Below are 18,104 nucleotides of genomic sequence, written 5' to 3' on the forward strand. Positions count from 1 at the left end.
ATTGCAAAGCTTTGTCTATTTTTATTGAAGTCGATTGTGAGAAATCTCAGAAAAAATAGTTGCTGGTACTGTCTCTCTGGAAAGTTTAAAAGCCATGGATAGAGGAGGAGGAAGATAGGGTTTAATGACTTTGATAAAAAAAAAGTTTGAAAATACAGATCTCTAAAAATATATATATAGACCTTTGCTTGGTGATGGCATCACTCTTGTGCAAGTGGTATACATCAGTAAATACTGACAACTTTGGTAAGGGTTCTTACTTACTACTTTGTTCCCCATCTCAGTCTCCTAATACTATAGTCTGAAGCCTTTATATTCAGAAAAATGTAGCTGATTTCTACTTAGACTTAATATGAAAAGGCACTAGCTTTTAAAATTTTTCAGCCTCTGTTCAGAAACCTAACTGGTCATTTCTCTTGTGACTTTACTCTCAAGGATCAGTTGAGGAGATACCTAAAAGTACTTTGTTTGCCATTGAAGTGACTTTTTATCCTCTACCCATTAGCTTATTTGGGTGAAGTACACATTTGTGTGAGGTCTTGAGTGCTTGTGCATGTTAGAGAAAGAGGGCTAATCCTGAGCAAACTCTGTTTCCACTTACTGCTTTAGGCTGCTGGTCAACTATTCCTCCTGGGTTGAAGCAAGGTGTCTTGAGTTTGAAATAATAGGAATTCCAAATGGAGCATAGACTGGAATTAATTGGATTCTGATTTGGTTTTCCATGTACAGGTTATGGCTTTTCTACATTTGAGAAGAAACTTAAAAAACTTTTAAAAAATGGACATTTTCATAGGTTCTGTAGCTCTAGTTTACATAATTCCAAATTATGTTAGTGTTTCTTTGGCTCAATGTGCAGTTTTCAAATAATACTAATAACGTAGTAGGAGTAAATATTAAAATTCTAAATAGCATGTTTGCTTTATATTTTAACATATCAACATGACTCCATTTGGATAATGAACTTACTTCAATAATTAAGCTTTTATTTAACTAAAAACTGCTTAGATTAGCAGTTCATTTGATTTGTTATATCCTAAGGTATATAGTAGGGAAAGTGTCTTTCTCAAAGGAATTAGAGGTGTGCTCACTTTTTTTTTTTTAATTTTTAAAGAGTAAAACCCTTCAAAACCTAATGACTAGCCAAAAGAACCCAAGGCTTTTTTGATTTTGATCTATAGTCAGAATTGGTATCTATTTTCATGTTTGTGTTCTTTTCATTACAGGGGCAGAAAACGTTTTGTAAGTGAAGGAGACGGAGGTCGTCTTAAGCCAGAGAGCTACTGAATATAAGAACTCTTACAGTCTTAGATGTTATTAAAAAAATATAAATATATCTGAATTGTAAGAGTTGTTAGCACAGGTTTTTTGTTGTTTTATTACTATTTTTTTTTTTGAAGCACTTGTTTTGGGTACAAGGCATTTCTGAAATTTTATAAACTTAAAATTTAAAGGGGAATTTTTAAGGAAGTGTTTTCCTTTTTATCTTTTCTTCTTCTTCTTCTTTTTTTTTTTTTTTTTGAGGGTCTAAAGGAGGGACAGAAGAGTAACCATTTCTTAAGTGGAATATTCTCATAAGCTACCTTTTGTAAGTGCCATGTTTATGACCTAATCATTCCAAGTTTTGCATTGATGTCTGACTGCCACTCCTTTCTTTCAAGGACAGTGTTTTTGTAGTAAAATCACTGGTTTATACAAAGCTTTATTTAGGGGGTGAAGTTAAGCTGCTAAAACCCCATGTTGACTGCTGCTGTTGGAATACTATGCTTTGGGAGTAAAAAAAAAAAAAGTTATTTCTTTGTCTTAAAGAACTTTAAGAAAATGAGTTAGTCATAAGACTTATTCATTTTTCCAGGGAACATATTGATTGGTCTTAAAGACTAGACAGTTAAATAAATGGTGGCTGGAACATCTATTTTTCTACAAAACTGGAAAAATGAACCCGGTTCTAAAAGAATGTATGACAAAATAAAACATGTGAAGCAGTGTTGATTCTTTATTGGGAGTACCTATATCTTAGGTCTTTTTAAAAACTTATTTTACACAGCAAATTTTAAATCCTATAAGAGAGTGTATTTGAACCTAGTGCATTTAACTTTGTTCTTTGCAAACTTTTAAATCAAAAGTATAATAGTAAATTCTTTAAATACTCTCTGTGGAAATGCATACATACTTGGTTTTTTGATCTTCTTTAAAGCCCAGTGAAATTTCTAAAATATAATACCTTCATCATCCTTAAGTTCTGTTACCAGTGTTTGTGTTATAAAAAATTATTCTTCAGAAACTCAAAAATTTTTACATTTATCCAGTGTCTAAGAAGATAGTAGTTAATAGATAGAAGATAATAGTTCTCTAAAGAATGATCACATTTCTGACCTCTTTTGCAGAGCAAAACTCAGCAAGGCCTCAAGGTCTGTGCTAATTTAAATTGTCTATTATTGATTGTAGCAACCAGCCAAGAATTATATTCAGATTTACAAATACATTCTTAGGAATACACCCATTATAGTTAAGGCAGTCTTTTAGCACTAAAACCCCAAATTTAATGTTCATATTTATCTCATGGGCTCTTTCAAGTCCATATATTTTTTCTATTTTTAGGGTTTTAATTGTGTTTGATACCTGGATGAATAAAGGTAGCACAGTAATTTAGTCCTTAAAGTCAGTATCATTAAAAGCTCAGGGGACTACTTTATAAGTGAAGGTTTCTTAAAAATCAGATTTAAGAAATACAGTTTTGTCATTGCCAGGAGGACCAGTTGATCAGGCAAAATAGCCTTAAATATGAAACACAAAATTCATAAACAAGTTCTAAAATTAGATGATGATGTAAAAGCACCAAAAACGTTTTGTACGAGATTAGAATGTATCTTTAATTCAGTTTTTAATAAACATGTAAAGATTACCTGAATATAAAAGTTTCACTTAGTCACTTGTACCTATGAATGTTATCTGTAAGACTCACAGTCATAGGAATAGTGAAATCGTAATTTATAGTTCTAAAAACTTGGTTAAAAGAAAAAAAAACTATAAAATTTGGGTTCAGTTTTTTAATTGCTCATGTTCAGTACAAACCAGAGGGTCTAAATTCACAAGTTTCGTTAGTCTTGGGTATTTTTATTTTATAAGCACTATCAATTTTATTAAACACACCATCTTTAGCATACAGATGCAAATTATTATTTAGCTATTGTTAATAGTATATGCTGTAGAATATCCTGTAGAAGTGCTAAGTTACCATTCAGTGAGTTATTTGCTGCTGTTCCTTCTCTGCCACTTCTTGTTGGCGAATTGTATCCTGGGCTGCTTGCTGCATTTTCTCCAGTTTTTCCAGAGTCAGAGATTTTAAGGGCAAAAGTTTAGGTTTACACAGCACCATTGTGGTTATATCTTCCACTGACAACTGCCCTAAGTTTAAAAAAGAAATGATTTAGTGAGATGACCCAGTTGTATGGTGGTTTGGATTGGCAGCTAGAATGAGCATCTAACGACTTAATCCATTGTCAGTGAAAACTCTTGTTTTAGTTATTTCAAATATATCAACATTTAATTCTAGGGAGTTTATAAGGATGACATTTTAAACGTCCTACCTAACATTCTAAGTTACCTATGAGACATACAACATTTTGTATCAGATGTTTAATTTGCAAAAAGATTTGGGAGAAATACATAGTGCATACAAATACTTACATAGTAAAAGCATGGTATTAATATTAATATTTGTTAATATATAACATAAGCATATAAATATATAATTAATATGAATATTCAAATATTAATATAAATGTTTAAATTACGCCATCAGCATTTAACAGTTGCTTGACTTAGGTTTCTTTTCCCCCACTTTCAGACCTTATTTAACATTAGTGAATTACACTTTTTTTTTTTTCACTGACAATTTCATGTTTTTATCTGCAAATCTGAGTACAACTGGATTTCTAGGTCTAAGAAACAGTGCTTCATTTGTCATCTTTTTACTGGGGTGGGGGGAAGCAATGGATGAATTCTTTATAACCTATTCCTAAGAGAAACATAGTAATGATAAGTGCACAGTAAATGTGGCATACAGGATACAAAATAGTTACCAATACTTAGTATTGAGCCAGTTATATGCCACGCCTACTACTTTTTATTTTGGTCCCTATAACAGTCTGTGACCTAAGTATTATGATTTAGATACCTTGTTTTGGAAGAACTTCCCGGAACATTGACTTCACTTCCGCCATATCTGAATTGTTGGATACAGCTAAGTTTTTTCCTTCAATGAGAAATCAGTTATTAATATTCAAGAATGAATTTACAAAGCATATTGCTGGAGGTATTTCCATTGTAGGTTAAGAACAAAAATAATTTCTATAAAGAACGAACTATTCAATCCTTGCATAATTATCCCATTAATTTCTTGTGCGTCTTTTCACTGAAACAAAGTTGAGGGAGTTCACGTAAGCATCTAGATCTTGTCAACATTCTTTAATCAATGGAGGTGTTAATTTGTAAGGCTACATGTTCTATATTTTTCCCCTTCTGAAAAGTTAGGTAGGACTTCATTTTTTTAGACATAATCACCTAATAGATATCGCTGAGAAAAACCAGAAGCATTTATGTGTGGCTGTTTGGTTCACTGATAGCATCTCCTAAAAAGTGGATGAGTTACAAAAATTGCCATTTGGGAAGTGTGGGGTAAGGCAGGTAGTTAGGAAAAAGGAGGAAGTAGGTAAATGTTTCCCTGACATTCCCACTCCTCAATAGCTAACATCGCTTTGCTTTAATGACAAAAAGCATCCTAAGGATCAGTTACCTGGCTACACAGCTGATATTTGTAAGGAAGCAACACAAATGGGCGAAACTGGCTCTTGAACAGAAGTGAGAAGTTTGCTTTGAGTTTACTACTATCCTCTAATAACAGGGATAATATATGCTAAAGTGCCAGCAAACATCTTATCTTGAATATTTTGTTAAGATACCAGCATATACCAACTGGCTGATGACATTTGTTTCCAGTGTTACATTCCAAATTACTGCTGTGCTGTATATTCAGGGTGTTCTGGACTGTAATTTGTAGCATGATCCTTCTCCAAACACAGATGCTACTCTAGACAGTCCCACCCCTTTTGTGATATTTCACCATAGTGATGCAACCTTACCATGTACCTTTCACAACATCACCAGAGAAGAAAGATTTATTATTACAAAGTGGTGATGCTGGCGTGGTGCCTGTCTTTACCGCCCACTGCAAATTAATCAAGTGAAGCTGCTTCTGGTCTCAGTTATTCCCACTCTACTACACTTTGACATTTGTAATAAAATTTTCCTACTCTATCCACCAGGTCTCTTGTTCAAATCCCTATTCCGGAATATCTAAATTCCTGAGGAAACTCTATCCGTTTTCCAGAACTCTTGTCATCAAAATTTACTCCTACAACTGCTCTTTTCAGGAGTGAAAATGAAATAGGGAATGGACTAGGAATAAAGCATCTCATCACTAACTGGAATCTGAGATAAGTGCAATAGGCAGTTTCCTTAGAACACACTACTTCTGCCACATTCTTTACTTGTTACTTAGGCTTGCCAGAGGTACCCAGTGATCATTTCCTTTTTTTCCCCCCGGATTATGTTGAAGGCTAATAGCATTGCAAATCCCTCATTAGTCTGAATACTGCTATAATAGAAAACAGCCTCTCCATTAAAATATCACAATGAAAATATTCAATAGGTCCTTATTTGGTGTAGTTCTGATAGGATATGCTGCCAAAAGGGAGAATAGATACTACAGATGTTGACAAATATGAGGGAAGTAACAGCTAAGAATTTTTGTATCACAGAATTTCTTACCAGCAAAACAGTGGATGAATACTTAAATGTTTTATAGAGTAGCAGCTGCAGCTACTCAGATCTGTCACTATCCTTTGCTTGCTCTCTCCTATATCTCACATCCAAAATCTGGCTCCAGGAAAACAATGAAACTTGGTGCTCTACCAAACCTTAGTTCTCTCTCTCACTAAAGCTGCCATTGTTACTGCAAAGGGTGTGGGGCCAAAGGCCTGGTAGGGAGTGGGTTGGGTCTGGTGTGGGGAAGATGAGTGCTGGCAGTCACTTGCCTGGGTGGAGTGTCTGCTTTACTAGGGTTGGTTATTGTTCCTAGGCTCCCCCCCCCACCCCACCCCAGGCATTTGCAGGAGAGAAACAGGAAGGGAAGGGCTAAAATAAGCAAGGTGGTGGTTGGATGGCCCTCATTGGCAAGGCTGCACTGTCTTGATCAGCTGCCCAAGGAGTCCACAGAAGCAAGGAGCATTTTTTTCCTTTACCCACTGGCCTGCTAATAGCCAAACATGGTGTTTTGTCTGGTGTAGTGTGCCCTAAGGAGTTGTTGCTCCTAAAGGTACTATCTTATTATGATAAGGTAAGATGTATGTAACACTAGGGACATAGGGGTCAAAGAAGAAACATACCAACCATGACTGAAATTCGTGTGTATCATATAAGTGCCATATCATTCAGTTCAATAAATATGTGAGTGTCTGAGAGCCTAGCTCGTTCAGTCAGAAGAGCATGCAACTCTTGATCTCAGGGTTATGAGTCTGAGTCCCATGTTGGGTATAAATTACTTAAAAATAAAATATTAAAAATGTGTCTGTCATGTGGAAAGCACTGTTCATTAGTGAACAAGACAGATAAAACCCAAAACTTTTTGGAGCCTATACTCTATAGAGTAAGGGGAGAGAAATAAATAATAGAATTTTGTAAAGTAGTACGTCTATAGAATACAAAATAGTTTAGGGGGATTTAGGAGTGCTGAGTGGAGTACTGCAGTTTAAGTAGGGAAATGATCATGGACTCATTAAGAAGGTGAAAATCACTGTGACCTCATTTTGGTGTGCATGTTAAATTTTTTGAATTTGCAAAAAAGTCAAAAGTCTGATAGTATCCAGAGTTAGAGAAAGAACAGGGAAATGGGCATTTTCTGTTGGTGGGTGGGTTTTTGGGGTACAATTTTTTTATGAGACCAGTGCTCTAACCCTTGAGCTATGGAGCCTTGCATGGGGTACAAATTTTTTAAAGGGTATTTTGTAGTATCTTAATATTTTGTATTATGTACTAATACAAAATATGCACATTTTCTTTGACCTAAATGTATTACTTCTAGTAATGAGCCCCAAAGAAAATAATGCACCAGTGTACAAAGATCTAAGAACAAGAACGCTCATTAAAGCATTGCTTTGTATAGTAAAATGTTAAGTATATCAACGATTAAATAAATTATGACAGAACCATATAATGGACTACTATGTCAGATTTTAAAATGATAAATTTATCAAGGTATATTTTAAGAGTAAACATACTCAATTGCAGAAGTAAAATTCTTACACTAATAGAACCCAAACTTTTTAATGCTTAGAGAATACGATGTCAGTTACTTTTTGAGGCTCTTGGTCTGGGTAATTGGAAAATAATCCACTTTCTTTTCCCCCATGGTTTCTTTAGTTTGTAATCTGTCCCAGAGATAATGGTTTTCATACATAGTACATTTCAAAATCATGATGAAGTAAGCATAGCTGTTATAGGCATTGAGCTGGATGCCTCAAATTAATGCAGAAGAACTTGGAGGGAAACCAAGTCTTTGTCATGAAATATTTACTAACTGTGGGAGTGGGAGCTGAAAGACACTTGAGTTAGGAAGGATTACTACTTTAATCAATCATGCCCATATTGATAACATAAATTAATATTACAACTTGGACAAGTTAAACATTTCTGGGGTGATTTAGTTTGATACCTTATCTAAATTATGTGTGGGACTGGACAAGAATACTAAAGTGTACTTCTAAACCCTGAGAATATAGGTCAGTAGTCCTCAGATTTTATGCTTATATAACACCCACAGGGATTTTAAAAAACTAGATAGAAAAACTAAGTACCCTTTTAAACCTTTCTAAATTGACATATAAATTTATCATAAAGTTCATAGTTACAAAGATAGAATTTCCAACATATTTAAAAATACTGTTACATCAGTCTTTTAAAAACCTATCCAATATAATATAAATACCATAAAAATTTGACAGCTATTACCATCCATTAATAAAAAGAATGAAGAATTCTCTAAGTCAGAAATTTTATTTTTTTCCTACCTAGACTTCTATTACCATTCCACTTAACTTTATTATAATGTAATACATTTTCATGCTTGAACATATTTTAATGGTTAATTTTCCTACCATATTTCTCTAGAAATGTTATAAATTTATTATTTTTTTATTTTTTAAAAGTAGGCTTCATACCCACTGTGGAACCCAACTTGAGGCCTGAACTCATGACCCTGAGATCAAGACCTGAACTGAGCTCAGGAGTCAGACACTCAACCAAATGAGACACCCAGGCACTCCAGAAATGTTTATGAATTTAAATGAAAAACTAAGATATTCTGCATTGAGTTACTATAATTACTAGTAAAAAAAAAAAACTAATCAAACATATGAATTTAAATGAAAAACTAAGATATTCTGCATTGAGTTACTACAATTACTAGTAAAAAAAAACTAATCAAACAAGTTATATACACATGGATAAAATAAGATGAAGAATAAAGTTAACGGCTATATATGTTAATAAGGACAGAGCTTTTAAAGTAAATACGGACAGTAAAGACTGGAGTAGAAAGGATGCTCTTTTCAGGACAAGGGAATTACTCTTTCAGAATGGGGGGAAAAAAAAAAACATATAAGGAATTTGGGATCATATGTTCCTTTCCAAACATTTTTTCTTTTAACAAACATACCAAATGTCCATAATGTGCCAGCCACAGCTAAATAAAGGAGCTAGAGTGGATAAGAACGAGTTCTCTTTGAGGAACTTGGGATAGGTGGGTAGGGGAGAGAGACACACATGTAAATAAATTACAGTTGAATACAACCTACTTTAATAAAAGCATGTGTACTGTGCCTTAAGAAACCAAACCCGTAAATAACTTGGTTGGTTTAGGAAAGGTGACAGTGGCTGGTCTTTGAAGAACTACTAAATGTGATATTAGAATTAGCCCCACAAGGACGAATGGGGGTTTACTATGCAGAGAAGAGGCTGCAGAGAAGCAAGGGGACAGTGTTTTAGACAAAGTGAACAATATGCTCAGAGTCAGTAAAAGAAAAAAAAAATCTAGGCAAATGGCTAGAGAGTACAGTGCACATACAGTATATGTACTGTAGCGGGACTAACAAAGTGGAGGCCAGTTCATACTCAGCCTTAAATGTCATGGGTTTGGGCTTAATATCCTACAGAGAAAAGGGAGGTAATTGGATGGCTCTGAGTGGGTATGTGATTAGTTTTTTGGAAACACATTCTAGACAAAAAGGAAAAACAGGAGCTACAAGAGGCAAGGAGGTAAGTAAGGAACTATAATTATTTAGGTAAGATGATAAGGGTATGAACAAAAGCAGTGATAACAAGCATCAAGAGAAGATACAAGAGGTATTCAAGGATATAAGAAGTTGAGATTCAAGTATCCCCCATTATTCCCCTCCTCCCCATAACCTCTGGGTGATAAATGAGAAAGGATGACTGAGATTTCAAGCTAACATCTTTGAGTTAATGCAGCTACTAACTGAAGTTGAGGACACAGACAAAGTACAGGTTAAGGAGGGAAGGGTAAAGACCATGAATCAGGTACACTGGGTATGGAAGTCCAATAGGAAGGCAAAAAGGACTGGATGCCCAGAGAGCCAATGGTATAGTAGTATAAGCTACAGAAGTGGATATAATCACCTAAGAAGGATATGGAAAGATGGCAGATGGTGATAGGAGAGGGGGTAAAAAGAGAAGAGTATGCATGTAGTGGGTGAGAGAAGGATCCGGATCATCTTAGTTATTTAAACAAATTAATTTTCTTTTTTTTTTTTTTTAAGATTTTTATTTATTTGACAAACAGAGATCACAAGTGGGCAGAGAGGCAGGCAGAGAGAGAGGAGGAAGCAGGCTCCCCGCCAAGCAGAGAGCCTGACGTGGGGCTCTATCCCAGGACCCTGAGATCGTGACCTGAGCCAAAAGCAGAGGCTTAACCCACTGAGCCACCCAGGCGCCCCACAAATTAATTTTCTAAGCCTTAGTTTCATCTGTTAAATAAAGCTTGTAATGGCATTGACTTCAGACAGTATATTAAATGGCCTAACTCATAATTCATTATCAATCCCTACCACCTGGTAAGAGCTCAGTGGATGTTAGTGATTCTTAAACCATGGCAATATTGTCATAAAATTAGATTCTTAGAAAAAATAAGTCTGTTGACATGTATTAGAATTATAGAGGCTTATGATTAGAACAGAGTGGAGAAGAGCTTACAGGTGAGCAAGAACACTTAGAATTCTCCACCTATCCCTTTTGCATCTGTATTGCCTTATAGGTCTTCTTTTTTTTTTTTTTTAAGATTTTATTTATTTATTTGACAGAGAGAGATCACAAGTAGACAGAGAGGCAGGCAGAGAGAGAGGAGGAAGCAGGCTCCCTGCTGAGCAGAGAGCCCGATGCGGGACTCGATCCCAGGACCCTGAGATCATGACCTGAGCCGAAGGCAGCGGCTTAACCCACTGAGCCACCCAGGCGCCCTGCCTTATAGGTCTTCTTAAAGGAAGTACAGTTTCAATGCCCAGAAATGTACTCTAGCTTCTTTCTCTTAGCATAGTGGCTCTTAAATTTGTTTGCTTAAGAGTAACAGTAACAGCAGTGTTTTAGTACAAAATCATCTATTTTAACTACACAGACATTTTAAGGGATTTTTCTATAGTAATTCTGAAAATAAATTAACTTTCACCATAAGAGGTGATTTTAGAATTGAATTAGCCATTTACCCACCTCCCATTGCATCTCCTAAATTTATACTAAATTTAAGTAAGACCAGGTCTAGGAAAAATTATTTTGTCAAACATCACATAGTTGGTAAGTGAAGAGACAGGATTTGAGTTCACATCTGCCTTACTCCAAAGCCTTGGTCTCTTCAGTTTTCTCTGTGCTGCATCTGTAGGAATGGCCTAAAGACCCTAGATGGATTGAGTATGGAGCCCCACTGAAGGAATATGAACATCTCAGAATATGTTAGATAAGAGGATAGTATATAATGGTATGTAGAAGCCAATGAAATTTAAACATGGCATCTTCAGTTTCTACTGAAATGGGGGAGTTTAAAGTCACAAATGGCTTCTGCAAAGGAGGAGGAACATAAAATATTAGTCAAAGAGTAAACCTCAGGATAAACATGTAAGTGCAGCATACTGACTAAAGCACCACATTTTTTCCTCTTTACCATAGCTTTAACCAACATGGTTTTCTATCTCTCAATTTCTTTCTCCTTAATTTGAGGATTCAGCATTCCAGTTGTCATGTTTGATACCATTCTGAAGGAAATCTCTTAGGAAAAAATACTGCTTTTTGTCTGTGGATTTTGTTATAGCATTAGTCTTATCTTTAAAAGAGGATGCCATTGGAACTTTCAAATCTCAAGCTTAATTAGAAATACACAACACTTTAAAAGTTTACAAGTTTTGCATTTTTTCCTCCCACAGATTAGATATGAGAACATTGATAAGACCAATATTGTGGGTCAAACAGCCGAAAAAGACTGTTAGCTTTAGATGGTACACTATTTTCATCTAGCCATCTGGAAAACATAGGCTATAATCTTAGAGGGGACAGACAGAGAAGGGGGATAGATTACTAAAATCCAAATTGCATTCATGGTAACTCAAAGCATAGACATATGGATAAGAAGTATCAAAATGAGGGGCACCTGGCTGGCTCAGTAATTAGAGCATGCAACTCTTGGTCTTGGAGTTTTGAGTTTGAGCCCCACACTGAGTATAGAGATTACTTATAAAAATACAAATTAAAAGAAAGTATCAAAATGAAACATACTGTGAATGTCAATGCCAAGTCTTTGTTTCTAAAAATGTTTGGGACAGGATTTGGATGTTTTTAAAACTGTCCTCCTAGGTCATACTAAAGTCTTAATCCAGTATTTGATCTTTGTTAGAAGCCCCACGGAGTCATTTTGTGGGTCAGTGTGGTTATCTTCCATATGTGCCTACCACTCCTAATTTGCTATTAGCTCTTGACCATAATTCTTTTTCCCCTCCACTAATTTATCTTAAACTTAAAAAAAGAGAGAGAGAGAGAGAGATTTTATGTATTTATTTTAGGGAGAGAGAGCAGAGTAAGATTGAGAAAGCAAGCACACACAAGCGGGGTGGAGGGCAGAGGGAGAAGTAGATTCCCAGGGGAGAAGCGAACCCAATGTGGTACTCTATCCTAGGACCCTGAAATCATGACCTGAGCCGAAAGCAGTTGCTTAACCAACTGAGTCACCCAGGCACCCCGATTTATATTAAACTTATCAGCTTATTCTAATTGTACAAACCTCCATTTTTAAAATTTGAAATTGAATGCTTCAGAGTATTCTAAGCTTCCAAGTATTTTAAACAAGCTGTGATAGTAAAATCTAATTAATGATTTAAAAGAGAAACTTGTATTGGAGGGTTGTTTTTTTCTTTTTCTTTTTGGATCCATCTATTTCACATAATACTTGAAATGGGATACAGGGCTGTACTCTAGCTCTATTGCTAGCTAGCATGACCCTGAACACAATTCTTAACCAATCCCAGGTTTGATTTTCTCATAAAAACAACGTTTTGTAATCTGTCCTGGATTGCAAATTTCAAGTAAAAAGTAGATGTAAAAATGCTTAGAAATATAGTGTGACATTTATTATTCCAGGTTTAATTTTCGTATCACTATAAAATAAGGATATGACGGGCTCCTGGGTGGCTCAGTGGGTTAAGCCTCTGCCTTTGGCTCAGGTCGTAATCCCAGGATCTTGGGATCAAGCCCCACATCTGGCTCTATGCTCAGCAGGGGGTCTGCTTCCCCTCCCCCTCTGCCTGCTTCTTTGCCTACTTGTTATCTCTCTGTGTGAAATAAATAAATAAAATCTTTAAAAAAATAAAATAAGGATATGACAGACTGTTCTAGATTTCCCATTAAGTACCTTTGGCTCTAAAAATTCTTTGACTCCTTATCAACATTATAGTACCTGTAAGATAGCATGAGCCATTGAAAGATGTTTTCCTTTAAAAACCTGTCAATTTATTTACTTTTAAAAAGCATGTGCTGCCAAACTGTGCTCTTGAAAAATACGCTTTTAAAATATTTATTTATTTGAAAGAGAGGGAGTACACACACATGCATGGAGGTAGGGAGGGGCAGAAGGAGAAGGTAATCTTTTTTTTTTTTTAAAGATTTTATTTATTTATTAGAGAGTGAGAGTACAAGCAGGGGGAGCAGCAGGCTTCCACTGAGCAGAGAGCCCAACATGGGGCTCGATCCCAGGACTCTGGGATTATGACCTGAAGGCAGATGCTTAACTGACTGAGCCACCCAGGCGCCCCTGCAGAAGAGAATCTTAAGCAGACTCCTCTCTGAGTGTGGGGACTGATGTGGGGGCTCAATCTCACAAGTCCAGCTGAATCAAGAGTTGGATGTTTGACTAACCCTCTTAAATATATTTCTAAGAAAATATGATAAAGCAAGTCTATTTCACAATATAATTCAAGGCTGAGAAAATGTGGATAAGTTTTTAAGCTGGTGGTAAAGAGTAAAGATGTTTAAAATTCTAATTGAGGGAATGGAAGCTTAGTGTACATAAGAATATATTTTGAATTTTTGATGGAGGTGACAAATGGCTTGTTGCCTAACCTAGGAAAATAAATGCACCTGAAATATTGCAAAAAACACATTCTGGGGGGGAAAAAAACGCATTTTCAGATTCTAATCTAAGTATCAATGCTATTTTCACATAAGAAACACAGGTGATAAACTTCTGGCCCTTCGTCCTATGCAGCTAAAGTTTTGCTGGCTTGCTAAATGTTTAAAAAGTATTTGAACCAGTGTTTTAAAATGGGAAGGTTTCACATAAAGTCCAAATTTGCTCCTCTTGACAGACCTGGCAACACTGGGCCCATATTCTTGCATGGCAAAAATCTGGCTAGAGGTGGGAAGTAATGTCCCATTTAGATGAACATGGGGAGTTGTGTAGTCCCCTTTACTGCCTATTGCTCCTTTTCCCCTACTATTCCCACTGCTAAAGACCCTTGACTTCACGACGTAAGTAGAATACAGAACCACTATAACACACCAAATGCCAAATTTTATCATTAATAGGTATTAAGAAACAAAAATACAATCTTTGAAAACTAAGGGAGGTACTAGAAGCAATCTGTTTATGTAAAGAACAACAAAGGATATTTTTTGGTGAGTATTTACTAATTTAGATCCTTTTAAGTAAATTCAATCTGCCTATTACAGGTTGTGGATGGGGGTGGCAGGAATGGTAGGAAAAATATGAAACATTTTATTTGTTTTATTCAAGACTTAGGATTGACAGGTGAATTTTCAAATGTGTATTAGCTTTCTGAATGCAAACTAACATGAAGAAAAGGTGAAAGAGGGGGCCTAAAAAGAAAGTGTTTTTCAGCAGACATAAAGTAGTAATATTCATTCTCACTCAAGTGGCTGCCCACATGCTAGCTGAGCTTAATTTGGACCGATAATATTCATCTGGAGATGCCAAATAGCATTATATGTCATGTGGCTAGAAACTATAGTAGTTCTATTCTGTTTTGCTATCTGGCATCTGCTAGCAGAAAAATGTTGCAACATGTCCAATTTGGCTAATTAATTTAGACTCATGTGAATAAAATGTGCAGTGTCTAGCTTCTGAACTGTGCCTAGGCCTAAGAACAGGAACTGTTCTTCTTGGATGAATTTGGATGATGCCACCGGTTCTGGTATACTTCACCAGCAGACACTACTATTAAGTTAATAGAAAATGACACATCCTACTCACACAAAATACCAGATGGCCAGCAGTTGCCTTGGTATCTGCTTTGATAACATCAAGATTCATCTGTATTTAAATTGCAGGGCCCACACATCTTTCATCAACAGTCCTCAGGGTGCCAGGAGTTGACACTCCTGAAACTGTGCTGACATCAGTACACTGTTGCAGATTATATCACATCAGCTCCAAGTGCTGGCGAAGTAGCAGCAACACTTTACAATCAGTCCAGGACACTGGCACTTCCTCTCCACAGACGGGAGGATTAAATATTAAACTCTCCGTTGTAGGATACCACAGAAGGCTGTGTGTGCAGAGAAGTGGGATGGATTTAGCTAACAACACATGACAATGGTAGTTATAGTTATTTTTGAGATGACGTAATCATGATTGGCTAAGTATGAATGCTGTGAATATTCTTGCAAAATACATTAAGACTTATAAGGAATAAGAAAAAAGGAAACACTGAAAATACTTCTGGCCTGAACTCTTTAAAATGACAATAACATAAACATTGACTGGATCCTAAATTTTGTTGGAGCAGCAGGGGAAAAGGTATAAAAGATAATCTTGGGTCAAATGAGAGAATACACCTTCAGACTAGATTTTAAATAACACAGAATTAGTAATTTCTTTAGTTGTGATAATGATACTATGTTTTGCAGGAGAAGTTTATAATTCTTGGTGAAGCCATTTTGGAAATTTTAGGGGTGTTTGCTTAATAAGTGTCTAACCTGTTACCGAATAGTTTAGTGACAATGAAAAAGGCATGAAAAGGGATGAAATAAATATGACAAAATGCTGGATCTAGGTGAAGGGTATATGAATGTTTTTTGTATTATTTTGACTTTTTTATGTATGATTTTTTTTTTTTATTGAGGGAAGAAATCATGTTGGAAAGACTTCAGAGGGGAAATCTAAGAAAAGGTTGAGTAACAAGAACTACACTGAATTTAATCAACTGAAGCTGGCAATGTCTCAGGCACCTGGGAAACACCAAATATATTCAGTTTTTTAAGAAGTATTTACCAAAATAATATCAAGAGCAGAATAACATGATAGGGAGAATAGATCCATCTAATAGGCAAACCATTCTATTTAGATGTAAACATAGTAAAGCTAAGAACATAAGCAGCTGTTATATAAAATAGTGGTTGTCATAAAAGAAGTACAAAAAGTGCTAGGTAAGCACAGAGGAAATTACTTCCTGTTGGAGAGAATCTGGAAACACATCTCCAAGGATAACTAGGACATGGAAACAAGAGTCATGAAAGGTTAGTGCTTCAATGATTAATCTTGGAAGAAACAAGAATAGTTCATTTTGGCTACAGCATGAGTAGTATGGAAGTAGAAAGAAATTAAGTAAAGAAGTTAGGTTTGCACCCTTGTTGACTGGCTGGGTAAATACAATTTTCAATTTACCTGAAAGTTCTCCTGGTCTTTTTTCTGGCAACGTTAGGCATCCAACCCAGTATGACCAAGATGACTTACAGTTCTTGACTCAAGCCTACAGAAGGAACTACATGAGATAAAGTGTAACAACTCTTGAAAAGAACCATATAAAAGACTTACGGTATTTTTATGAATATTCACAAGCATTAAGTTATTTAATACAACGTAGGCGTGGAGGATTAGGACGGTAGAGCTTCACCCAGCACCGCAGTCATTGGTTTTAAGCCCCCAAAGGAGGAGAAACAAAAGGAATAACGTAATGTTAAGACAAGAGGCGGGGAAGTAAGACTTAGAAGTGTGGCCGCTGCAACCACCTCCTTCCTTTCTAGGCGGTAATGCAAAACGATTTCCTCAAGCTCCAGAATTCTCTGTCCTCCAAAGATCAGGGCGCAAGCACTTAATAGGAACTTAAGGGGCTGAGGTCAGGAGCTCCATCTTGCGCGAGTGCCCCGCGGTGCGCGCCTAAGCCCCCTCCCCACCCGGCTGGCTGCCCCCGGGCGCGAGGGACCGATGGAGCGGCCTCGCCCCACAGGGAATCTCAGAGGGGCGGGGGTAGAGCGGGCAGGCCAGCCCGGAAAGAAAACCTTCTTCCAGCGGAAGCGGCTGTGAGCCCTGCTCACCCCTCGCTCTCCGTCTCCTACCGGCCGTCTAGCTGTGGGCTGCCTCACCGGACAAGGCAGACGGACCCACATCTCACTTTGCGACTCCAGCTGGAATGGGCACTCCCGGTGATGCTGGGGTCTCTGGCTATTCCCACCCTTCCGCCGTGACCCCATTCAGAAGTGCCAAATGCAACTTCCGGGCAGGACAGGGATTTTCGGAACCCTAACCTTTTGTCCACCTAGGTAAGTGACCAGACGTCCCAGCAAAATAAGGGTCAGGAAACCTGCTCCTTCCTCTTCCCCATCCCGGGCAGGTAGTTCTAAATATGAATTAAGTTGTCTAACCTGGGATGTCTGGTCACCTTTGGTCCTTTACCGGGCCTACTTACAGATTTATCTTCCCAGACGGCTCGACTGTTGCCCAGGGCAACGGTGAGATTTGGGCGAAGGGAAAACTACGTCACACAGGAGACGGGAGGCCAGGAAACTCCCTGCCATTATCAGTTATGGCTGCTTTGGCTTCAACAGTAACTTCCGATTGCAAGTTGTCACTCTACCCTGTTGGAGGCTTACTCTGTGGCTCCGCTTGCCTGCGGCGTCCAGTGGGCGGGAGAGGGCGTAGAGCAGCCGTGTAGAGGAAAAGGGCGGAGCGAGGGAAGCTGGCTGCAATGTCTCACTCTGATTGGGCAGCGTCTTTGGCGCCAGCGCCTCACTCTGATTGGGCAGCGTCAGTATGCTTGGCTCCGCCTGTTTTTCTTCTCCGGCGAGTGACGGGCCTGAGCCGGAGGGGTGGGGCGGGGCCGTAGGAGTGAGAGTGTGTGGAGGGGCGGGCGGGGCGGGGCGGGGCAAGTGGGGGAGGGGCGGGCGGGGGGCGGCGGTTGGGCAGCGTCGCTTCTAAGGAGGAGGAGGAAGGAGGGCGAGCGAGGAGGATGGCGGAGTTGGGGCTCCTGACGGTAACCCCGGGCCGCTGAGGCGGGAGGGTGGTGGCTGGTCGGTTCTTCCTGCTTTCGTTCCTACCCGTCGGGCGGTCCAGCTGGCTGTCGATTGGGGGAGGCCCCGCGCGCCCTGAGGGGATAGAGCCAGCCGGGCCGGGGCGAGGCCCGAGGAGCTGGGGCCCTGGGAGGCGCCGCCGCCGCCGCCTCTTTCCTGGGTCCTGTCGCAGGGAGGGCCCGGCCCTCGGA

General features: G+C 38.0%; 3 protein-coding genes across 14 annotated transcripts in view; 2 read left to right on the plus strand and 1 right to left on the minus strand.

Annotated features, from left to right (window-relative positions):
* PDCD4 (programmed cell death 4) overlaps positions 1–1,996 on the plus strand; it is a 29,287-nt gene extending 27,291 nt beyond the window's left edge. For both annotated transcript variants that reach the window (XM_059398553.1, XM_059398552.1), the window contains exon 12: positions 1,224–1,996. In XM_059398553.1, the coding sequence (XP_059254536.1) occupies positions 1,224–1,284 (61 nt within the window). In that variant the 3' untranslated portion in view covers positions 1,285–1,996. The remainder of the gene's footprint in view (positions 1–1,223) is intronic.
* The window catches only part of BBIP1 (BBSome interacting protein 1), a 43,715-nt gene extending 26,250 nt beyond the window's left edge, over positions 1–17,465 (minus strand). For 2 of the 10 annotated variants that reach the window (XM_059398560.1, XM_059398559.1), the window contains exons 1-4: positions 17,313–17,465; positions 16,292–16,388; positions 4,178–4,255; positions 3,236–3,405 (exon numbers count right to left, since the gene is read on the minus strand). In XM_059398560.1, the coding sequence (XP_059254543.1) occupies positions 3,239–3,405; positions 4,178–4,223 (213 nt within the window). In that variant the 5' untranslated portion in view covers positions 4,224–4,255; positions 16,292–16,388; positions 17,313–17,465 and the 3' untranslated portion in view covers positions 3,236–3,238. Of the gene's footprint in view, positions 1–3,032; positions 3,406–4,177; positions 4,256–16,291; positions 16,389–16,941; positions 17,051–17,268 lie in introns of those variants that run through there. The other 8 variants (XM_059398557.1, XM_059398561.1, XM_059398554.1 and 5 more) reach the window with 8 other exon arrangements.
* The window catches only part of SHOC2 (SHOC2 leucine rich repeat scaffold protein), a 94,848-nt gene continuing 93,821 nt past the window's right edge, over positions 17,078–18,104 (plus strand). Inside the window, exon 1 of one of the 2 annotated variants that reach the window (XM_059398550.1) lies at positions 17,078–17,166. The gene's annotated coding sequence lies outside the window, so the exon portion shown is untranslated. Of the gene's footprint in view, positions 17,167–17,791; positions 17,877–18,104 lie in introns of those variants that run through there. The other variant, XM_059398551.1, reaches the window with a different exon arrangement.

Source organism: Mustela nigripes, chromosome 4 (genome assembly GCF_022355385.1).
Source record: "Mustela nigripes isolate SB6536 chromosome 4, MUSNIG.SB6536, whole genome shotgun sequence".
NCBI classification, from domain to species: Eukaryota; Metazoa; Chordata; class Mammalia; order Carnivora; family Mustelidae; genus Mustela; species Mustela nigripes.